Here is a 24,435-nt window from a genome sequence, read left to right as displayed (position 1 = left end):
CATTCTGATAGTTGTGGGCATTCTGCGTATCTAGCGTTCACACCGAGCCGAAACCCTGGCAGACATTACTCTGCATTCACAATAGCAGCAAAATGGACAAGATTTAGAAAACCCGTGCGGCAATTGACTTGTGGCGCAGAATTGAAATCTGCGACATGTCTGTTCTATCGCTGTCTCCGCTGCAGAATTCGCCCCCTCTGAATGGTGCGGGTTTGGAGGAGGCGTTCTGTGGCTGATCTGCAGCGGACATTCCACCGGCCGGAGGCTGGAGCTACGCGGTGGCTCGGCGATCACTGGGTCCAGCTAATGATGGTCAACGAGGACACGTTGTGAACGAACTCGGCTGCAGCACATCAGCTGCAAGGAAATGAAAGGCTGTTGATTTTTGGAATCAGTCGCATGTAGCTCTGCCATCATGGATCGCCATGCAAATCACATGTGACTCGTCTACAACCGGACGGCAATTTGGCTGTTTTCTAGTAACCCAATTGCAGCTCCTTACAGTCCTGCCGCAGACAAGTCGCAGGAAGGTTTTGGTCAGTCACATTGTCTGAGGCTTGATGTGACCAGAGTTGCCGAAGTCGTTCTCTGCCTCCTTACGTCGCTCTCCCAATCATGAAGAATGAGGCCATTTTACATGAGATCATTCAGATTTCTGTGAGAATCTGAACAATTATTCGCTGTAAATGCGCGCAGCGACAGAACGACGAATGATTATTCGCTTATCGTCATTCAGCTTCTGTAGGTATAAAAATCAAAGGACGATCGGCCGTGTAAACAGGCAGTCATTCATCTATGAGCAGCTGCCTGTTTACTGTGAATGGAGGCGGCTGGCTGGAATGATCCCGACCCGCTCCGCCTCCATTCACTGAGCGACTATTGCTGAGACTGTCAGCCACTTGAGCGCCCGATCGTCTCGTGTAAAGACTTCATATAACATGTTTATTACGTAATGTGGTGGCAACAAGGACACCCAGTTAGATGGTGAAGGGGAGCCCATGTTCAGACCAGAGTGCCGCTGTAATGTTCGCATGTTACGATGCTCCTCTCAATGGAAGCCGTAGGAACAGAGCAAAGACGTAGATTTTAAAATCTGTAATAATGAAGCTCACTTAAAGGGGTGTCCAGGAGGGCCGAATACTTACTGTATTGGAAGCTTCATTGCGGTCTGGTTCTAACAGCGGGTCACATGGTAATGCCGCCCTCTGTGCCCATCATGTCATCGGGGCACTGGCTGTTCAGCTAATCTTAATAACTAAGCAGCCCTTCTGTGGTCCGGCCGATGCAGAGGGGTCCTACTACGTGGCTCACATTCGGAACGGAGTTGAAGGTGCAGGATATGATGGTAGCGTTTGCAGTCCTGGATTCGTCATATTCCGATATTCCTTGGGGTTCAGTCATTGCTTGTTTAACGGGAAGAACAGCCTTGTATGCAGCAGAATTCCTAAATCTGATGGAATCTGCAATGGAGGGTTCGAAGGGTTAAACAAAGAATTCAACTTGGTAAACTTTTCTAAGTCAGCGTCCTAATATAGAGGTATTTATGTCATTCTACATCAGCGGACCCGGAAGGTAACAATTCTAAATGTTTCTGTGAAGTTCCTGTAATTCATCTCTGATAGTGTACAAAACTTATCGGAGGAGGAGAAACACAAGATGCCACATTCTGCCGTTCTCCCCCGATTATAGATTGCCAAATGAATCAAACTGCACCGTGTAGCCTGGAAGGTGGCGCTGCACATTTTTTATTTTGACTTGCGGTAATTAGTGCATTTCTTACACACTTTCTGGTCTGACGGCTTCAGGTCTCCGGTGGTTGCAAAATTTTGAGCTACTTTATACCTGGTGATCCCTGAATCTGCTATACTTGGACCCAGCGGGAGTTGATCTTCTCTCTGTTGGTGGCTTTGTGGACCATTGATGTGATTCTTGGTGTCTGGAGGGATTCCTGTGATCGCCTGTGAGGGGCGCTGCTCAACACTTGGCCGGTTTTATATATAATTGTACTCTGTTGTCTCCATTTCTATTCATTATGAAATTCCTACATTTCTTGCAGAAACCAGGATTATTACACGCTACAACTCTGAACCCCAAATGACGTCCCCGACCCCCCTGGAGCCGTCCTTCAGCATAGCAAAGATGTCTGCGGAGTCACACTTCTGTAATGAAGACAACGTGGAGCAGTGTATAACGTACATCGACCAGGTGAGCGGCGCTTCGTGTTAAATACAGCGCCGGGTCTGCATCAGTGGTACCGATATTGTCATATTATCAAGAACTCCAAACATGGGGAAGTAAAGAACTAGAGGAGGGGATGTGCTATAATATGAGGATACTGCTACAGGTTAAAGGGCTTGTAACACAATTGCAAGTTCCCTATCTAATTTGCTAATCACTGGGGGAGGGGGTCTCACTGCTGGAGCCCCCACCAAGCCTGGTAACAGGGGTCCTGTATCCCCCCTGGTCCTCACTGCTGGAGCCCCCACCAAGCCTGGTAAGGGGTCCTATATCCCCCGTCGTCCTCACTGCGGGGGTACCAGACTGAGGAGAAGAATGAATGGAGGTTGCACTAGCGCTCCATTTGCTTTGAAAAGGACTTCAGAGATACGGTGCTGCTCGGGTATTTCCATCAGCCCCAATGAAATGGATGGAGTACAGCCAGCGCTCCCATCATGCTGACATCACTACTGCAGGAGAAGCGACCCCCGAAGTGACAGGACAGCAGATTATCCCCTTTCCTGTGGTTGGGGGATGATTTGCAATTGCGGTAAACCCCTTTAAGGCCCTTTTACATGGCCCGCTTATCAGGCGCGAATATTTCGTCAGGCCGTGTAAAAGGGGCAGCGATCAGCTGACCAGTAAGGGGACACATTAACCCTTTCCAATCCAATTTGTATCCTGGTTTTCCTAGGGGGCTTACTCTTTTTTTGTACAACGGCGCTATCTGCTGGCTAAAGCCAGTACTGCATGAGGTGACACGTTGGATAGTCTCCAACAGCAGAGATGTCTTCCAACATCGGAGCTGTACAGCCTTAAATCATAATGTCTTCAGAGGTCAGACAGTGGACTGGAAAGGGTTAATCTGTAGCAAGCTTACAAATGCTTGCTGGTCAGATGTACGCCTCCCTGTGTGGTTTTGGGGAACTGCAGCTTGTTTAGGGATGAACCATCATAGAAACAATTGTTTGTTTTTTAACTCGTTTTAGTGAAAAGTAAATAAATGACATCTTTGTAGCATTGTCCATCAAAAGGCACGAGAGATTACCGTACGGCGGAGGACATATGGCAGAGGGCAATGCACCCCAATAGTGGAAGTCCTTACATAGAGGGAAGGAAGGAGTTTAGACCTGTCAGTGGGCCTCGGGTTCCAGACCCAAAATGTGCTTGTTAATGGGGGCGTCCCTGAATCATTGGAATGGAGGATGAGTAAGGTGTGGAGGGTAGGGTGTTAGTGGGGAACGCACCATAGACCCCACTGACCACATTATTAAATCTTCCTAGGCATCTGCGCCCTTTATGAACTAATTATATAGAATAAGAGAATTGACGAATTTCCGCCACATTGACACTGAGGGGTTCCTGTGACCCATCCAATGCAGTGCTATTACTCTCCTAGCTAAGAAAAGTACCTCAAGAATATTTTAAGATGGTGCTGCCAAGTCTCCTCATCAAGTATCTCAAAGAGGCATATTTCAGGGCTAGTAGGGACAGATATTCCAAAACCTCAGAGAGGAGATCAGTGACCTCTCCCCAGAAGCCTCGAATAACTGGACAGTCCCAAATCATGGGCCAAAAATCAGCAGAGTCGTGTGGGCATCTAATGCACTGAGATGATCTGCCCATTCCCTGGAGTAAGGTACAATGTATCACCTTGTTAGCTGCAGGGGAAGCAAATCGAGGGGAGCCTAGTAAATCTTGGAAGGAGCTGTTTGTCAAAGATGGTGGCAGAGTTTTCCATTTCAGCAGGGAAGTATTGTCTTTGGTGCGATTAGATGGGAGTACGATGTGAATATGAGGCCCTGTGGACCTTGGGCGCCTAGTATACCTATCAGGGGGTAGTGTGATATAGCGGGTCCAGGAGATGGGAGTTGTCTGCAGTGCGTGTCTGAATCGTAGGAATCTGAAGATATGGGTTCGAGGAAGTTCGTGTTCAAAGGAGGAGAAGGTGTTAAAAATGATTGTTTAACCCCAAACAAACGATTCTCGACTCATGCTAAAGAAATGTTATCGAGCGCTAATTGACGTGCTTTTCTGATCAACACTCATTGCATTGAGCCCAGAATCAGCCCGGGTAAAAGCGCCCGTAGATGGCCAGATACCAGTATTAAGGATGGGTGCTGCTCTAAAGTAAATAAGGAGCATGACCAAAACTTAAGAATAAGTAGGATAACCCCTGTAACCTCAATGCATATGGACTACCATGTCAAAGCATCCCTTTAGGGACAGCACTTGTACCTGCACCCCCCACAGTGAGAAGGAGATTGAATGGAGCGGTGATCACACACGCACACACGGTCACACATGCACTTCAATTGGACTGACGGAAATAGCAGCCTACAAGCTCGGCTCGGTTCTTTGGCAGTCCCATTGAAGACAAATGGAGCAGCACGGCACATGCTTGATTACTGCTCTGTTCAATCTCCTCCTCGCTGCAGTAAGCCCACAATGAGGAAGAGGGGGACGCTGGACCCCTCTTCTCTTGATCAGGGAGGGTCTCAGTGATGAGACCCCGACCAATCAGATCTTTATCCTCTATGTTCTGGGTAAGGTATGAGTCAGTCCTGTGAATACTCCTTTAGGTCTCAGTGTTGTAATTTTCTGTATCTCATTGCGTTCTTGTGCATGCAGGAGCTTATAACATTGGGGTTTCCATCATTGCAAACCATGTCCAAAAACGGTGTCGGTAGGAGGCTGCATGTAGTGTCCATCATGAACTGCATCAACGAGCTGCTCCAGAGACACTCCCGAGACCTGCGGAGGCGAGAAGATGCAGAAATGCAGCTCCTTAAAGTGAACAGTGACTTGGAGCATCTACACAACAGTCACAGCAAACTTAAGGTGAGCAGGAAGAAGGGAATCCCATGTATCCTACTAATGTGAGCGAATGACTTCGTATCCTTAATCTGTATTCTCTATACAACCTCAGGATCAGCTGGATCTGACGAAGCGAGAAAACGCTGCTCTCCTGGAGAGAGAGCGCCAGCAGCAGTGCAAAAACCACAGCCTGCTGCAGCTGCTGAAGAGCGAGAAAGAGGAGGTTAGTTGTCTGTCGTGTTGTCTGCAGCGTCAGCGCAGCTACGCATGTTCACGATTCTGTCGGACAACCTGATATGAAAAGCGCCTCAAAATCAGCAGATTTTCACATACAGCTTCTGCGATTTGCATGCGGATTTAGCCCAGTTCAGTGGGACAAATCTGTTTGAAGAAGTGAGACGGCATCCTTTTTTTGTGTTTCCTTTAAGACTACAGCGTTGATTCTCATTAGAAGCAATGGGACACTTTTAGACGCGGAATTCATTGTGGAATCGATCAATTCCACACGAGATCCACTGTGAAATCCGCCACTGATGCTGGTCAATGTGCCATGAATGCAGGGCAATATACTAAAGAAAATCCACCACAAACATGGATGTGCTTCCGGACCTTTCCATGGTAACTGATGAAGTGGTAATGTGGTCGGCGCTCCAACCGAACATCTCAGATCGATAAACCTAATGGATTCTGAGCACCCAGGACTTGTTTCCATACACAACATATTAAGGGGACCTGGTGGCGCTCCTGCGTCCCCCTATAAGCAACCATTTTAGGGTAACTTTCCTTGGAAGTACGCATTGTTCCCTGTTGACTACATTGTATACCGGACATCATCTGGTTAATGGATTGTGTCCGCACATTGTCCAGTTGGTGCTGATGGTCTGTATAGACACGGCCCATTGATGGAGGGAATGCAGGAGAGCTGCTGTACAGAGTTAGAAAAACATGGCTGCTGTATTCCAAAAACACTGCCACCTTTGTCATCAGGTTGTGTGTGGTATTGCTACTTTAATCTATTCACTGCAATGGCATTGAACTGCAATACCAGCCACAAACCATAGACTGGTGTGGCGCTGTTTTTGGAAGAAAGTATCCATGTTTTCCTAATCCTGGATCACCCCTTTAAAATGATTTTTCAGACTATAATATGGGTGACCTATTTTTAGGGTATGTTATCAATATCTGGTGCGGGCAGTTCAGGACCCCTGCCACTCAGCTGCTTAAAGGGACTGTGATATTTGGCAGAGTGCCACGGCCTCTTCACTGCCTATTGGGCACATTGCCATAGTTTTCGTAGCAGCTGTATCTAGTTTAGCAGCTCAATCCCATTCACTTGCACTCCTTTCAGGCCATGTGACATCATTGACCTGCGAAGAGGCTGCAGTGGTCCCCCAGTTTCTTCACACAGTTGACCAGCAGGGGTCCCGATCAGCGGACCATGTAGATCTGATACAGATGATCTATCCAGCGGACGGATAATTGAAGGGTAGAGGTGTGTCTTACCGGAAACAAGTATTATGGAATTGCAGGAAGGACGCTCACTAACACATGCCTTTGGTAGTACGGAGTTTGCTGGGACTTTTCTAATAGCACATTGAAGTTGTGGGATATAAGAATTCCTTATGGCTTCCTTCTTATTCCTTCACCACAACGTGTCTCCGGCTCCGTAAGCAGAAAATCCCAGCGGAGCCGGTGGTCAGGGCGAGTGGTCCCAGCGGAGCCGGTGGTCGGGGGGAGTGGTCCCAGCGGAGCCGGTGGTCGGGGGGAGTGGTCCCAGCGGAGCCGGTGGTCGGGGGGAGTGGTCCCAGCGGAGCCGGTGGTCGGGGGGAGTGGTCCCAGCGGAGCCGGTGGTCGGGGGGAGTGGTCCCAGCGGAGCCGGTGGTCGGGGGGAGTGGTCCCAGCGGAGCCGGTGGTCGGGGGGAGTGGTCCCAGCGGAGCCGGTGGTCGGGGGGAGTGGTCCCAGCGGAGCCGGTGGTCGGGGGGAGTGGTCCCAGCGGAGCCGGTGGTCGGGGGGAGTGGTCCCAGCGGAGCCGGTGGTCGGGGGGAGTGGTCCCAGCGGAGCCGGTGGTCGGGGGGAGTGGTCCCAGCGGAGCCGGTGGTCGGGGGGAGTGGACATAGTGGGCACGACCCCCATAAAATGTGCTGTAGAATATACTGACGCTAGACACTGTTATAATCTGAGCCTCCTGTATTAGCACAGAGCACCAATGTTAACGTGGCTTATGTTACATGCAGGTTCAGAAGCTGCAGAACATCATTACCAGCCGCTCCTCTCAGCATAATCACAACCTGAAGAAGAAGGAGCGGGAGTATAACAAGCTGAAGGAGCGACTCTACCAGCTGGTGATGGACAAGAGAGACAAAAAGATCTGTAAGTGTCCGCAGCGCGAATACAAGCAGCGTCCTCTATCTAAGGGTACACTCACAGGGGCGCGCGATATTGGACCATGACATTCTGCCCAATATTGCACATTTCAATGCGGATACAGGGTTTTTTAATGCAAAAACTCATCGCTTCTGTGAAATTCCAATTGTCAGGCGCGTGTTTCAAGCACGATGGAAGATTGCAAGTGTTTCCTATTGATTTCCATGGGAAGCCTTGCATCGCACTCGAATGGCATGCAATGTCTTAAAGGTCCCATTCAAAACAATGGGCAAAATGTTACGAGGAATGTGGAAAAAATAATAGGACATGCAGCGATTGTTCCATTTCGCAGCGTTGCTGTGGGGGTAAGCCTCGCTCGTGTGAGTGTCTCGATTCAAAAGAATGGAGTTGGTATTCGCACATGTTTTGTGCTCGTGTGAATGTAGCCTTACATTACTGTTATCTGAAGTAAGCAGACGGATGGCCGGCCAGATCTCGCCCTAGAAGGTTATGCAATAAGGCTGATGTTTGGGGACGGGATGGACCAACCACACTGACCCAGGTTTAAACTATGACCAGCTGTTGATCTTGGTTTAAGGCATCCGTGTTGTACCAACCCAGGCTCACTAGATCTGCGATCAAAGCTTCTACATGGATGAAACGTGTTGCGCATGTTGATTGGTCACGGTAGTCGGGGGACCTTCCCAGCATTCATAGTGATGCTAAAGATGTGGGTGTAACTTCACCACCCAGGAAGTGTCTCTTAGCAGAATCCACCATGTTGGATTTTTGCTGCTCAAGAAAGTTCAACCAGTTTTATCCACTAAATTCGTCGCATCAAACTGACCCTAGATCTGACCCGCGATCACGGACTGAACTGGGGTGCAACGTTTTCCAGCTTGAACTTGGATCAACTGTTCATCTCAGATCAACCCTTTGGTGCAGCGGGCCCTGAACCGGCCTTACTCTGCAGAGACGTGCTTGTATCCGCGCTATAGATGACGACGCGTGATCTGGGATACAGATGTCATATTCTTTATCCGTTTAGTCGGGGTCGACTCTCGGACACTTGACGGATTAGCCCCTGTTTAACTTGGGACTTGTCACATGAAGAACATGTTCTGTGCCGCAGTCTTTGACTTTTCAATAGCTTTTGTTATGTTGGGATAAGATAACTTGTCTGAGTTATCACAGTCAAGATAAACATTGCTGGCTCTGTAATAGGTTTCAGTAGAAGTTACATCCAACAGCTTTTAACATGGCCACAAGAACAGGATGACGTGTGATAACTACAATGTCCTTGGTATAATGCTTCTAGTGCTTTGAATCTGTCAGGTGGATAGTCCCCTCCGCCGTGGGGGGCTTCAGATCTCTGCCCACTGACTGTGAGCAATGAGGGGCATGTACAAGAAAGAGGAGTGTTGGGCAGCCGGGCTGCGGAGCGATGTAGCTGGCCCGGCTCATCGCAGGAAGCTCCAAGTTGACTTTTGCTACATCTGTCCTTCCCGATACACGTACCCTGAACCAGCCCTGTGCAAAGCTCTACAAAATGCTCCGACTCGAATACAAAAAGGCTTCTGATGTAGAAATCAATAGTTTGTCTTCTATGTTCCACCTTTTTGTTTTTTTTATGCCCAGTTTAATAACCCCCGTTTATCCAACAGCCATCGATGTGCTGAACTATATCGGTCGCGCGGATGGCAAGAGGATGGCATGGAGAACAAGCAGGACAGATGCCAAGTGAGTAAATCCTACGTGAATGGCAAAGTAAGAGGAGAGACTTCAGGAAGACTTCATGGGAGCCGGTCTGTGGAAACAATGTGGTGTAATGAGCGCAGCCAATCAGATCTCTCTACGGGAGGGTTGGGTGCATTTTAGGCACAGAAACCTCCCCAACATATAGGCTCCATAGGATACATTTGTAAGTATGCGTTGGCATGTGCATTATTTTTTATTTTTTTTATTTTTTTAACTAGATTGAAAAGCACAAAAATGTGTGAATTCTACAAAAAAAATACTTTTTTTCCTTTTTTTTTCTTTACCACATTTGCATTCTTCACCTATTCACAACCTAATGGGGCGACTTATATTCAGCCTGTATGTTGGGGGATGTCGGGGATATGGTGAATGGTATGAATAGAGCATTACTGCGGGTTTCTGTAGCATACAGTGGGAAGTCTTCAGACCCTTTTGTATGTTTTTTACATTTTATGTTGTGGCGTATTAGGAGAAAAATCTAGTTTTTCCCGAAGTGAAAACAGAATATTAGAAATCTTTTTGTAACTTTTTTTTTTTTTTTTATATGAAAAACTCCCATTCTGCAGTGCCATAAGTATTCACACCCCACACTCGGTACTTAGTTGAAGCTCCTTTGGCAGCTACTTCAGCCTCCAGTCTTCTTGTATATGATGCCACAAGGTTTGCCCTCCTGGATTTAGGGATTTTCTGCCCTCTGTCAGGTTGGGTGGGGGGCCGTCTGTGGACAGCCATTTTCAGGTCTCCAGAGATGTCCCATTGGGTTCAGGGCTCTGGCTGGGGCACTCAAGGACATTTACAGAGTTGTCCCTGAGTGCCCCCCCTGTGTTGTCTTGGCTGTAGAATCATAGAATAGTAGAGTTGGAAGGGACCTCCAGGGTCATCGGGTCCGACCCCCTGCTCAGTGCAGGAATCACTAAATGCCAGACAGATGTCTGTCCAGGCTCTGTTTCTTAGGGTCATTGTCTTGTTGGAAGGTGACCCTTCTGCCCAGTCTGAGGTCCCTTGTGCTCTGGATCAGGTTGTCATTATATCTGTACTCTGGTCCATTCAGCTTTCCATCCCCCCGACTGGTCTCCCCTCCCCCACATGATGCTCCACCACCAGGCTTCACTGTAGGGACGTATTGGGCAGGTGATGAGCGGTGCCTGGTTTCCATCTACCCTGACTGGTCTCCCCTTCCCCAGTATGATGCTCCACCACCAGGTGTCACTGTAGGGATGGTATTGGGCAGGTGATGAGCGGCGGTGCCTGGTTTCCATCCACACTGACCGGTCTCTCCTCCCCCAGCATGATGCGCCACCAGGCTTCACTGTAGGGATGGTATTGGGCAGGTGATGAGCGGCGCCTGGTTTCCATCCCTCCTGACCGGTGTCCCCTCCCCCAGCATGATGCTCCACCACCAGGCTTCACTGTAGGGATGGTATTGGGCAGGAAAGGCGCTTGGCTTCCTGCACACAGAACACTTAGAGGCCAAAAAGTTCCATCTTGGTGTCCTCAGAGCACAGAATCTTGTTTCTCGCAGTCTGAGGGTCCTTTAGGTGCTTTTTGGCAACTCCAGGTGGCTTTCGTATGTCTTACTCAGGAGGTTTCTTTCTGGCCGCTCCGCCATAAAGCCCAGATTGGTGGAGGCTGCAGTGATGGTTGACCTTCTGGAAGTTTCTCCCATCTGCACACAGGATCTTTGGGCTCAGCCAGAGTGACCGTTGGGTTCTTGGCCACCTCTCTTACCGAGGCCCTTCTCCCCCTTAGTCTGGTGGGTCGGTGACTCTAGGAAGAGTCCTGGTGGTTCTTCCATGTAAGAATTATGGAGGCCACTGGGTTGTTGGGAACTTTCAGCGCAGAACTCCCTCCCTGAAAATCCTCGTACGTGGTGCTATAAAGTCGTGCGACTTTAAAACGCAGCTGTATCGCACACAACACTGATGTGATTTTCTCGCGGCGATATCGCGTCACCCATGTGGAAGCGGTCTAATGTGAATTTCGTCTGTCCTTTCAGAAATGAAGAGGAGATGTACAAGGTCCTGCTCGGGGACTATGAACAGAGGCAGAAGCAGCTCATGTTGGAGAACGCAGAACTGAAGAAAGTCCTGCAGCAAATGAAAAAAGAAATGATCTCTGTCCTCAGCCCGCAGAAACCGAAAGCCAAAGAGAAGCTGGAGGACAGTCTCGGCCCGGTAAGTTTTAGTTTCCCAAATTACAGATCTAGCAAAACTTAAAGTAACTGCACTTTTTAAAGTTTAGACATAATAGACCGTTGTGTCAAAAGCTTTGATCGGTGGAGGTTTGGGTGCTGAGACCCCTGGTCATCGCTGAAATGAAGGGGCTGCAGCACCCACCCAAGCTCTGTGCCCCTTACCCTGCCATGGTTGCCTGTTGGCTCCTTTCTCAGCAACTGAACAGACTCATTGACTTCTGTAGGCATCTGTATCCATCTTCAGCTGCAGAGATGGGCAACAATCATAACTGAAGGGGCACAGCACTTGGGTAAGCACTGCAGCCCCTTCATTTCAGCGGTCATTGAGGGTCTTGGCACCTGGACGTCCACTGATCAAAACTTTTAAAAATACTTGACATGTCAAAGCATCAACTGTATCAAAAGTGCAGTTAGTCTTTAACCCAACACTTACGACTTGCTACAAGTTCTCAACACAAAAGCCATTGAAAAGCTATCAAATGCACAAGAAAAAGTTCTGCTGTAATTTAATGTCAAGTTAAAGGGATTTTCCTTACGCCCACGGGAGGTGGTCTTTCATGGGTACTATCATGGGCTCATGGAAAACATATTACCAGCAAGTAATTTTATGTTTCCGGGACATACATTTTTTTTTTTTCGCCTTAAAATTGTCTGACATTAAGGGCTTATTTAGACGACCGTATATCGACTGGGTTTTCACGCTGAGCTGATATACGGTGTCCTTGTCTGCAGGGTGGGGGGGGGAGTGGAAGAGCCAGGAGCAGGAACTGAGCTCCTGCCCCTCGCCACTTTTTTCAGTGGGAGGGCTGGGATGGGGGCGGAGCTAAGCAGCAATGCTTAGCTCCACCCCCATCTTGCCCCCTCCTATTGCTAATAGTGGCAAGGGGTGGAGAGGGGGCGGAGCTCAGTTCCTGCTCCTGGCTCTTCCATCCTCCTCCCCCTGCAGACAAGGACACCGTATATCGGGCAGGTGTAAAAACCCAGCCGATATACGGTCGTCTAAATAAGCCCTAAGAAAAAGTCTCCTATTCCGACGACTCCTCATTCAGCGCTGCAGACTGAATTTGTGAGAAGTGGAGCTTGCCGACCGCATAGAACTTGAAAGACGCTCAGCTATTCGCAGGTTTCAGCAGTGACTCCTCCATGGTCCCTGAAGTCCAAGAGTGGCTGAGTGGTCATGTGCACAATGAATGGCGGTTGACCGGCATCCGCTGCTTCTAGGTGCCATGGGGTGGGCAACAAGGCTGCTGCGCTGGATGAGGAAATAGGTGGAATAAGGGAGTGTGGATTTTTCTTCTTTAATTTCAGACTATTTTAAGTCCGGTAAAAAAAAAAAAAAAAAAAATTGAAAAACACCTGTACATCTTGTACCTGTCCCTCCGTACACAATTGCTGCCGCTTACAATTGCGGTGATGGTTTGCTGCTGATCTGCATTTCCAGGCTCTTTCAGATGGGGAAGATGACGCTGCCGATTCCAGTAAAGACCATGTGATCGAGTTATCGTGTGAGGCTGTCAGAGAGCAGCTGGTCAACAGCATCCGCCGTCAGTGGCGCATCCTGAAGAGCCACGTGGAGAAGCTGGACCACCAAGGTGCGCCTTTACTGCAGCTGCTATGTATTCTCTTACTGCTCCTGAGGTTCAGGACTGTAAATATGGGGTCTGTTTGCAGCTTCTCAAGTCCGTGTGGCTTCCCCAGATCGCAAAGGCTTGATTTCCAAGGAAGAGCATGAAAAGGAGCTGGAACTACTAAAGCAGGAAATTCTAAGCTGTGAAGAAACCATAAAGAACCAGCAGCACCTACTACAGGTACCGTCTCCATACTGTGCCCCTAAAGGACACTGGACGTAACTTTAAAGTTGGGATGCTTTCCAGTATAACTTGTTAGATGATGTAATAGGCCAAGGGTAATCTGATTTACTCCAAGAACACGGTCAGTGCGTCGGCATATCCTAAGGAAATCTGCATCCAATAAACGGTTACCATGCAAGTGTACCAGCACTAATTGGCTGAGGGGGCTTATGCTAATTCGCTTGCAGGGATCTGCATCAACCCTTTTATATTAGAGGACGATGGGGATGTTAGTACAGAGAAGGGTCTGCAGTGCCATTAGGGGAGCAGTTTATTTATAGTGCACTACTGCCATCTACTGGATTGTAGTGCATATTACACCCTCTTACTAGCTACTTGCTTCAGTACAATTATCCTAGACATAGACTAGTCAGGGCGCTGGGAACCTCTTATCTGCCATTTGTTGGCTTTTGTACCGATTTTAACTTTTAATATTAATGTGTGTAATCTGAGTCCTATCAGCTTAGATCGGTGTCAAATGAAGAGGAAAATTGCTAAATTCATACTTCAGGATCACAAACTGCATCAAATATTACTAAAACTTTTTTTCTATAGGAAGTGATTTTTTTCCCCATGCAGTGTTTCAGTAGATTAGATCTGAGCGGTTGCACAATAAACAGGCATTCATGCTGTGTAATAAAGGCAATGTCCAACCAAAAGAACTCATCGCCTATCCACAGAAAAGTGAAACGCTATCTGATCAGTCAGGATCCAACCCTGGAACCCCCACCAGTCCTGAGGGTCCCAGAATGGGACATGTGCACTATCACTCCATTCATTCCTGTTGGACTGCTGGAGAGCGCTTGTACTATCTTCAGCAATTCCACTGAAATGAATGGAGTGGTTGTGCACACTTATGAGCACCGCTCTATTCCATGGTGGGCCGTTGAGATCTGTAGGGCACCCACCAATGACTTTCCCTATGCAGGGTTTGAGGCGTAAGTTATTTTGAACAACCCCTTCATAACCCCACATAAACCCCTTTTTTCTAGTTTTTCAATACATTATATTAATCACTTCACAGCAGCCTAATGTACATTTCCATTGTGCGTTGTGTGCATTGGACTCGGGAGCAGAGTTTGCGCCATAGCCGGGGTCTGTCAGGTGTTTGACAGCTGTCGTTTACTGCCCTGATCAGAGTTAAAGCCCTTTTACACGGAACGATTCTCATCCAGGCTTTCAGTTTCTGCATGTTACACGGGACAATGATCATCCAAAACCCGGCGGGAGCCGAAACAACCAGAACATTAATGGTCCCGTGCAAAAGGGCCTTGAGGTTTGACCGATGCGGTAAAACTGACTGTCCAGACTGTGTGAGGTGGGGATGGGAAACCCCTTCCTGCAACACATCAGTACCTGCCACAATGCTATTGGAGGTGCCTATGGGCTAGCATGGCAGCCTGGAACCTACTGGAGGTATAGATGCATAGATGCCCAACACGTCCTGCTTTAGGATTGCAGTAAAGTACGACCTGTCAAATGATTTTTAATGTATTTAACAGTAAAAAAAATATTTTTTTAATTAAGGGGAGAAAAACCCTTTTCCTGTTTTCCTCATTAAATAATTAAGCAAGGGGCTTTTTTGGTATTCTGGCTCCCAAAAAATGTGAATGAAAAGTGATCAAAAAGACATAAATTTGATATCTCTGATTATTCTGAACTGTATAATTAAGTTCATATCCTTTTTACTGCACTGAACGCTGCAAAAACGAATCCCCTGCAAAATTGGCGCAATTGGATTTTTAAAAATTTTGCCCCACTTAAAAATGTTTAAAAGTTTTTCCTTACTTTATATTACTTAGTGTTTCTAACACGGCGGCGGTAGAAGTACTAGAGCGGTTAGAATCTATAAGGGCATAAGTTAATGTGACCCAACAGACCTGTCCGGCCGTCCTATCCCCGGCACTACTGCTCAGCGATGGGCTGAACCTCCTCTAGGCTACAGGAGAGCTAATGGTTGTCTTCATCCACAGCAGCAGGTTGCAGCGAGTGATGACGATACCTCCTCGCTGCTGCAGGACTGCTACCTCCTAGAGGACCAGGAGCGGCTCCAGCAGGAATGGAAGCTGTTCAGTGAACAAAAGAAAAACTTTGAGAAGGAGAGAAGAAACTTCACGGAAGCGGCCATCCGCCTCGGCCACGAGGTAAGTTATGTGCTGTGGCGCTAATGTTACAAGCTGTCACCAGATGGCGCCTCCTCACTGACTGTCTCTATGGGCGGCCTTGTCCATCCTGCCTCGTATCACAAGGTTTTGTTTTTCCTTAGAGAAAAATGTTTGAAGAGGACCGAGCGCTGTGGTTAAAACACCAGTTCTTGAACATGACCTTATTTACTGACCGGAGGAGCTCCGAGCACTGCCAACCTCGAAGTGCCTTAGGTAAGGTTTACAGGACGCTCCAATGAGATTCTAGAAGAAGAAAGAAGTACAAGATTTCATAGGTGTTTCCACAAATTTATTAATTTTTCCCTAAGAGGTGCTAGGTCTTATTTTCGGGGGGTGGCTTATACTTGCCCAGCAGGCTCGGTCCAGGTCTCCCGCTGCTTTCCAGGATTTATGATTCCAGTTAACCACAAAGTGATCTTTTATGGAGGCCCGAGGGCTGCAGGAATCACGCCGGGGCTCTAAAGAGCAGCAGGAGGAACCTGGACTGAGCCTGCTAGATAATTTATTCCTATTTTTTTATGTAGCTAGGGCTTATTTTCAGGCTAGGGCTTATATTTCAAGCCTCCTTAAAAAATTATGAAACATCGGAGTAGGTGTTATTTTCGGGAAACACAGTAGGAGACTACAGTTTTAGGAGTGGGAAGGTTTGTCCTCAAGGAGAGCTTGTAGAAGAGGTGAGGAGACTTAAAAGGCGGTGCATGGTCCTCTGGGAGATATGTACACTGGTGAGGGCCGAAAACCCTGAAACGTCTGCATGGTGATCTCTTCTTTCTGGAGAAGTCTCTGGCTTTGCTTTTATTCCCAATCATTGTTATAAGGCTTGTTAAGATGTTTGGCATTGACTTGTAGGAATGCTTCCTTCCATTAGGTGGCGCTGTGGAGGCATTGTTCCATCTTCCCATTTACACAGTTTTAACAATGCCGTGCTGCAAATCCTAAAACTGACTCCTTTCCCCGTATATGATCTACACAAGAAGCAGAGCTGAAGACGAGGGGCTGCTGATAAGTCTTTGGCTTTGTGTTATTTCTTTGTTTCTATGGTAACGAATGTTACATCACATGAAGCCTTATGTGTCTAATATATGTTTTCATAATGTTGTGTTTGTAGCTTATGGCAACAGTGATCTCGGCACGCGGGAAACAAAACGGCGGAGTCTAAGGCCATATTCACAGCCAATGAGAGTAGAGGAGGGATACAATTCTTGTTTCTGCAAGGAAAGTCCGCGGCGGATATTCCTGGTGATATGTGGCAGACATCGGGGGATCAATGCCCTTCATACTCTACAGTTAAGAACTGATGGGCCACTTCAGCCCCAATGATGAGGAACGTCCCGGACAACCGAGAGAGGTGGTTGTTCCGAAGATCGTCGATGCTGCGCACAACCTCATACTGGAGAATCGGCCAATATCGGCTGCAGGAATAGCAGACCTCATGGGGGTTTATGGGGAACGTGTTTGTGTCATTATCCATGAAGAAGCGATCTGCAAAGTGGGTCCCCAAATGTCTGACAACAGATCAGAAAAGCATCGAGTGAGAACTTCACGGTCCATTTGTCAGCGTTTCCGGACTGATAAGAACTTCCTGGATGGACCGGTCACCATGGATGAGACCTGGATTTGTTTGTATGACCCTGAAACCAAGGAGCAGTCAGAGAGTGGAGGCCCAGGGGTTCTCAGCCAATAAGGTGATGGCGTCTGTGTTCTGGGATAAGGAGGGCTACTGCTAGTGGACGACATTCACAATGGTTCCACCATCAATGCAAGGGATTACATTGGACTTTTGGACCAATTGAAGGCAGCTCTGAAGGCCAAAAGGCGCAGCAAGCTGTCCAAAGGAATCTTGTTCCTGCAAGACAACGCCTCCGCTCACACTGCACAAGCGACCGCGGCAAAACTGGTGGAGCGAGGCTTCTAGCTGGTTGACCGCCCACCTTATTCACCAGATCTAGCGCCCTCCGACTATCATCTGTCTCCAAACCTGAAGAACCACCTCAAGGGGACCAATTTCCCACCATTGCTGATACCATGGCTGCTACGGATGACTGGTTTGAGGCACAACCGAAATCCTTTTTTTTGCAAGGCTTACAGAACTTGGAATCCCGATGTAAGAAGTGTGTTGGCATCAGTGGAGAGGATGTGGGAGAAATGGAAAGTTTCATCTTCCTATCTTGTTTCTTTCTGGGTAAAGTCAGACTTATCAGCAGCCCCTTGTACACCGGGCCTGCATGTGTTGGCATGCTCTCCCCGCTACGCTATAGTATACAGGTGGACACATTAGAATGCTATACAGGGCGGTGCAGAACTAGTTGTCGTCTTTAATGCAAATACATACCCATAGAATGACCTTGTAACAAGTGGAAATGAAAACCTCCAAAGGCGTTACAGACCACCGTGTCTATTGGCCTCCTGAAAACCCTGAAGTGACAATTGAGGTGGATGCATCCAGACGTGATGATCCGGGCAGGAACCTCCTAACGAGGATTAATAGACCCGTTCTTCTATCTCTCCCAATCCTGGGTGATGGGATCTCTTCCACAACAGGACGGGCCCAGCTCATTACCTCTCTGTGTCCGCCTGGTTAGATGAGATGTTGGCTAGGCAGATCTGGCCAGTGGACCAGCCGGCTCACTCCCCGGGTCTTACCCCACCGGACTTCATCCTTAAGATGCCCCCCCCAAGGAGAGGGTTATACGCGCATCAACAGTCAGCGACCTGCAGCTTGTGATCACTGAGGAGTTCAATAACCTCACAGTTTGAATGTGTAGTGCTGCAGGCGAACAATGTGGCTTATCTCCTCCAAGCTCGCATCGATCTGGAGGGTGCGATGGTTGATCATTATGCCGAGCGGACATTGGGTGAACTTTCTGAGTGTTTAATTTTTTTTTACATTTGGCATTGAACCGGTTCTGTACTTGCGGTGCATTTAAAGATGATAGAACTACTTCTGTGTCACCAGTGTGCTTTTTGTTTTTTTTTCCCTCTGTCATTAAGTCAGTCGTTTCCCTCCGTATAACTATTGCATAATACACTGCACACATAAGTAGTGCAGTGCATTATGTGAGTGATCACATATACAAGTCAATGTTAATAAAGCGAAAAACTAGTAGTTTCTCAAGTCTCTGGCAATCTCACTGAAGTGAAGGTCGTAGTGAGCGTATGTGACCAGCACTCCATGTGGGGACCTTTAGGACCCCTCTTGTGATGGATGGGAAATACTTCATTTTGGTGGGACCGCCTATAAAGGGGTCATGGCTGCCAGACACCCCAAGGGAAAGGAATGTCTGTCTTGTACATTAAGGGAATATCTTCATTGATCGCCTTCCGTCTGCTGCATTGTTTCATACATACAGATGTAGCAGCGTCTAATTCTGATAACTTTCTGTGCCACAGTTTACCTTTCAGTTACTTCCCAAAGGTTTTTGTGTGATAAGATATAATGTAACCCTTTTTGGGATACATTATATTATCGGTCATGTTAAGCTCTGCTACATCTGGAGTTGTGAAGGTTACTGGTAGATCTGAGTCTCTTCTAATTTGCTTTTCAGACCCGGATGAAGAATCCCCTGGTAGCCAATCTAAGTCTCCTCAAAACAACCTTCACCCGTCTGCAGATGTTACAAGAAGCGCTGGAAAATCACTGCCAGCTACACCCGCCGCCAGGCAGCTTCTTCACCGACACAGGTACTTGTCCTGACCCACCGCATACCCGCTGGGGCCACAACTACTGGCAGGGGTAATGGTTATGGGGGAAAAAGACAGATAATTAAAAATAATAATAATTTTAAGGTATTTAAAGGGGTTGTCTCGCGGCAAACATCAAAATTTTACATTAGCCCATTCTCCCTGTCACCCCCTGGCATAAAATAGCAAATTAAAGCGGTTTTTAAACCGCTTGCTACTCACCGATCTGACAAAATAAGGAGTTATAAAAATCTTCTCCCTAAGATGGCCGCCGGTCCTTTCCCAGGGATGCACTGCGGTTTTCTCCCATGGTGCACCGCGGGTCTTCTCTCATGGTGCGCCATGGGCTCTGTGCGTTCCATTGCCGATTCCAGCCTCCTGATTGGCTGGAATCGGCACACGTGACAGGGCGGAGCTACGATGACGACGCGGTGACCAGCTCTCCGGCATGAGCGGCCCCATTCACCAGGCAGAAGACCGGACTGCGCAAGCGCGTCTAAAAACGCCAGAAGCCAGCGAAATTAGACGGCATCATGGCGACGGGGACGCCAGCGCAGGGAAGGTAAGTGAATAACTTCTGTATGGCTCATAATTAATGCACGATGTATATTACAAAGTGCATTAATATGGCCATACAGAAGTGTATAACCCCACTTGCTGCCGCGAGACAACCCCTTTAAGTACAATATATGGAAACCAAGTTCACGCCATTCACGGCGGGGGCTGGCGGTCTGACAGCTGATACCTGCCTGCAACAGCCACGATTGGAGAGAACTCTAATTGCAGCTGTCAACTATTTAGATGTCGTCAATCTGACAGCAACCTTTAAATGGCCTGATGGGAGCGCTGTCATTATTCCGAACAGCCGCACCGCAATAAGATTATTTAGGTGTTGTGGCAGCCCCAGGGGTGGGGAGGGGGGGGGGGTGCCTTTTGAAACCCCCCAGGGCTGCTATGTTTTTCTACCTATTAAGATGTGTTTGTGGCCTGCCTTAATAGAGTGTCTGCAGAAATACAATCTAATGTATACTTCAGCATTGTAGTATAAGTGATTAGATGATTTCCAGGTCAAATCCCCCATGGAAACTAAAGAAGTAAAAAGAAGTTAGTGGTAATTACAAAAATAAAAATATTGTTTAATCCTCTCCCCCCCCCCCTTTACTTTCCTCATTTAACTTAGCTTCATTTTTCTTTCATGTGGTGTTGATGGGTCCATAAACTTCAGATCTATTAACATGTATTTATGCGGCACAATGAAGACTATTACAGGAAAATCCTCCATGCCAGAATGATGCCTTATAGGTCGCCCCGTCCTAAACGTAACAATAGTAACATAGTATTAGGCCTACGTCCATCCAGTTCAGCAGATTACACCCCTAATCTGCTAGAGGAAGCCAATGAGAGTCCCAGTGAGGTGGAGGTCGGGTGTCCCCATTTAAGGGAACAAATTAAAGAAAATAATGTTCTAAAAACCCGTTGCACTGAATGTATCCCAAAGTGCGGGCAGTAGAAACTAAAGGCTTTCCCGCAAAAAAGCCCTTGCAGAACTTGATCCAAAATGGTGAAAAAAAACACAAAATGGTGAAAAATATCTCCGTAATTGTACACTCCTGGGTGCTCATGGTAAAAACAAGACCCGCCCCCTCCCACCCCGCCAATTAAAAAAATATATATATTTAATTCCACTTAGAAATTGCCCTGGTATATGGATTCTGTGTGAAAAAAACCCTGAATATTCAACCGCCTGGCGAATATCAGATCGCGCCCGTCCCGAGCGCCCTGAGCGTCAGCACTTTTATTGGAAACTCAATCCATGAAACAGAGCCCTAACCGCCCCAACGTGACCAACTCTAGAAGCTACCAGATTGGTCATTCATCCAAACAAGCGCATACAGACAAGGTGGAGGGCGCAGTCAGCACTTAATAACAGAACATCCATGATCTCTATACCGCTTGTATAGCACGTATGTGCTGATCTGACTGTCCAGCAGGTGGCGCTCTTCAATTACATAAAACTATTATGAACATCTAGTATTGGAAGATGTGAGCGAGCTTCTCCTCCTGCTGCAATCGGCTGCAGAACAAGCTGCAGAATTCTTTTATTTTCTTACCACATTATGATTATTTTTGTTTTTCCTCCAGATCTCCTCGAACTAATTTGAATGGCAGCAACTTGTGAAGTCCAGGCAGGCGTCGATGCTGGATCGTCCTCCGCCCTTGCCAGTGGCCTTGCTTCCGGATTGTCTAAATCATTAGTACACTCGTCCCCGCGCTGATCCGTTCTTCTTGCTATGAATCACTGCCCGCCTAAATGAGTTGCGCCTTTCCCGATTACCGGAGCGGATGGATTTCCTTTGGCCTATGCGGCCATTTTTCTTGCATTCTAGTCGGCATGCTCCGCCCCCTTCTATATGCGCTGTACGCGGATGTCATGGCTCATCACTGAATACAGAACCTTTTTCCTTTCTTTCTCAGGGAATAAAGCTTAGAGAATCATCGCGGCGGCTGCACATGTGACTCCTCCAAGTGCGTATATGTATCTGAGCAGAGTTCAGGCGGGGGTCCAGTGCGCCTGCTGGTAGGCCGGACCCCCTTTAATGTCTCCCACTGGTCTGGGGGGTAATGTAAGTCTTTGATCTTGAAGTGTAGAATACTATGTAACCCCAAAGGATCATGTATTATACTGCGTCGGGATGTGGAGGAAGAGCCACAGAGTCTGAGGTGGAACTACCACTCCCAGCATGCTTTGACAGTTTGCACGGATCCAAGTATGCTGGGAGCAGTAGCCATCATATTACAAGGTGGGCTGCATTAAAGGGGTTTTCAGGGACATAAAAAAAGATAAAGGGTTGAAATGCAGATAAATTGAATCCCCTCCTATCCTGGTGGCTCCCTGCCCAGCGTTTCTACTCTGGTGCCCGCTGCATGGAACCTGGGAGCAGCGGCGGGCGTCACATGTCGTTCTTTATGTGCCGGACTCCTCGCCACCCGCAGGCTTCAGCAGGGATTCTTCCATGGCCTCTAAAGCCTGCGAGTGGATTCGTGGTAACATGCGCAATGAACGGCAGGTGACCGCCCGCCGCTGCTTCCAGGTTCTGTGTAACGGACATCGGGGCTGCAGCGCTTTAACCCTTTACAATTTTTTTAAATCTTTTTAATGTCCTTGAAACCCCCTTGAATCCCGTTGGTTCACCGGACGGCCGCCGTCACGCTTCACGATTGCATGTTGTTCACATGTTTCAAGCAATACTTTGCAGCTTTCTTTTGTTGGGGGCGTGCAGAAGGCCTTATTTTAATTCTCAATTGCTGTGAATGTCAGGTGGGTCTATGAAGACAACCCTGGTGGTGACTGTCCAGAAATGCTGGGGAATGTAGTCCGCCAGCACAGTTGGTCATGGCCGATCCATGGAACAGCATTGTAATGATGCTTCAGTTGCGCATTGACGCTGCAATCCATATCATCCTAGAAGATATCCGTTAGACCGTATAGGACGCTGCTAGCTGAGCCGCAGTACATTGCACCATAAACGCTACAGAGGTTGTCCGGGATCAGAAGAACATGGCTGCTTTGGTCCAGAAACAGCGCCGCTCCTCGTGGTGAGTCAGAGAACCAGATCGCTGCTGACCTATTATTTGGTGCATATCCCTTTAAAGCGATCCTCTTGTCCTGGACAAAGATGGCTGCTGTAGTTCTTGTGCATTAGTATGCATCACTAGTCTGAGCTGCTGCTTTGATTGGCCAGTGCTGCCCATGTGCTGTCTTAGACTACCCAATGCACACTATGTAGTAATATGCATCAGTAGTTGAATGCGGCCATCTTTGTTTGTCCGGGACCAGAAGGTCATTTTAAACATGTCCATTTCTTTGTCCAGCAGGTAGTGTTAATTGTGGCTTCGTGTTCGGGCCCTCGGCTGCTGAGCTGATGACATGGGGTGCACAGACTTAAAGTAAAATGCTGAAGCGGTTCTTAAAGGGCCACTCCGGGGAATATTGTTAGTTCCTCTGGGGTGCGGTTGCCATGCAGTATATATTGGGGCAGATATTCTTCTTCCCAGCTACCTCATTGATGTGTTATCCGTCCGGTTCCCCCGTTATCCCACATGACCCCGTGCTGCGCCAAATCCTGGAGCTGACAGAAGTCACGGTCTCTTACTAGTCTCTAGCAGACTCTCACATGGCAGCGCTCATAGGAATGAAGAGCGAAAAAGATTCCCAGTGCAGACGCCGTAGCATTGGGCTGTCGCACCGCGGGGTGACGAGAGACCAGAACTAAGTGATCATCAGTGAAGCAGCTGGGTGCATCGTGGACCCCAATAGGCATTGTATGGAAACACGGTTTTCCCGGAGCGGCTCTTTATCAACCTGATTAATATGGCCGAAAAACAGTGCAGTTTCAGAACTTCTGAGCCATACTGCCCCATCTGATGCGCTCCACTTACAGCGCCACCTGCTGGTCAAACATAAGTTACAGCGCCACCTGCTGGCCAAACCTGACTGCCCCGTATTTATGGATTCTAAATCTGTCTAAGAAGCTGTATCTTTTTCCTGAGGCCTGAATAGGAACAGTAACGATGTATCACTGCCGGAACTTTCCAGCCCCCTCCTGTGCGGAGCTGTCGGACCTCGTCTGTTTCTGCATTTCTGACTTCTGATCTTCTGCTCTCGGCATCTAATCATGGTCTGTTGTGGCACTTGTATTTTATGTTCTGTCTTTTTTAGATTTATAATAAATTTTTTTTTTGCTTTTTAATGTGTTTGTCATTTCTGATGGGCTGCACACTGTGACCAATCAGAGGCTGCGCTCAGCTGTCATTCAATGACGGGGATTGGCTGTGACCAATCAGAGGCAGTACTTTCTGGAGGCGGTGCTTTTTAAATCCCCAGCCACCAGAATACAGAAGAACTGCCTGGGTGCTGCAGAAAGAAGCCGCGCCGGAGTGCTAGGGGATGCGTTATTTTTTTTCTGTCAGTAGGGCTTATATTTAAAGCCCTTCCCCAAAAATCACTGCGGTGGTGCCTGCAGCTTATTGCTTTCAAGGGGCCAGCTGCAGCGCCGGTCCTATTGAAAGCAATGCGGGAGCATTGTGGTCCTCTGATACAGCTGTTGACAGCTGTGGCAGTGTGTTTTCCCCAAGCCCCACGAGGTGTCCCCTCATCATGGACAGTGCTGTCAGTGTTCAGTGATGAGGGGCCTTCCTGGAGCAGCTCCGTCGGTCACACGCATTTTGCTCATCCGTGGAGTTTTTTGGTTTTTTTTGCACACGAATAGGTAAGTGCAAAAAAAGCTCATCTGACTGAGCCCTTAAAGGGGTTTTCACATTACTTAAAATTGCTTTACAACAACTTTGTTCTTCCTGCTGACCTGGACATGTGACTGTTGTAGCCAA

The 24,435-nt window shown here is 47.9% G+C and overlaps 1 protein-coding gene across 3 annotated transcripts in view; it reads left to right on the top strand.

The window, feature by feature from the left end:
• SSX2IP (SSX family member 2 interacting protein) overlaps positions 1-23,794 on the top strand; it is a 29,410-nt gene extending 5,616 nt beyond the window's left edge. For 2 of the 3 annotated variants that reach the window (XM_066597862.1, XM_066597863.1), the window contains exons 3-14: positions 2,057-2,205; positions 4,849-5,058; positions 5,147-5,257; positions 7,270-7,405; positions 9,064-9,139; positions 11,154-11,331; positions 12,793-12,943; positions 13,023-13,159; positions 15,175-15,345; positions 15,468-15,579; positions 18,912-19,047; positions 21,190-23,794. In XM_066597862.1, coding sequence (XP_066453959.1) covers positions 2,057-2,205; positions 4,849-5,058; positions 5,147-5,257; positions 7,270-7,405; positions 9,064-9,139; positions 11,154-11,331; positions 12,793-12,943; positions 13,023-13,159; positions 15,175-15,345; positions 15,468-15,579; positions 18,912-19,047; positions 21,190-21,226 — 1,604 coding nt within the window. In that variant the 3' untranslated portion in view covers positions 21,227-23,794. The remainder of the gene's footprint in view (positions 1-2,056; positions 2,206-4,848; positions 5,059-5,146; positions 5,258-7,269; positions 7,406-9,063; positions 9,140-11,153; positions 11,332-12,792; positions 12,944-13,022; positions 13,160-15,174; positions 15,346-15,467; positions 15,580-18,911; positions 19,048-21,189) is intronic. The other variant, XM_066597865.1, reaches the window with a different exon arrangement.
• The last annotated feature ends 641 nt before the right edge of the window (positions 23,795-24,435 follow it).

This window comes from Eleutherodactylus coqui, chromosome 3 (assembly GCF_035609145.1).
Source record: "Eleutherodactylus coqui strain aEleCoq1 chromosome 3, aEleCoq1.hap1, whole genome shotgun sequence".
NCBI classification, from domain to species: domain Eukaryota; kingdom Metazoa; phylum Chordata; class Amphibia; order Anura; family Eleutherodactylidae; genus Eleutherodactylus; species Eleutherodactylus coqui.
This window is presented reverse-complemented; position numbering and strand designations above follow the sequence as displayed.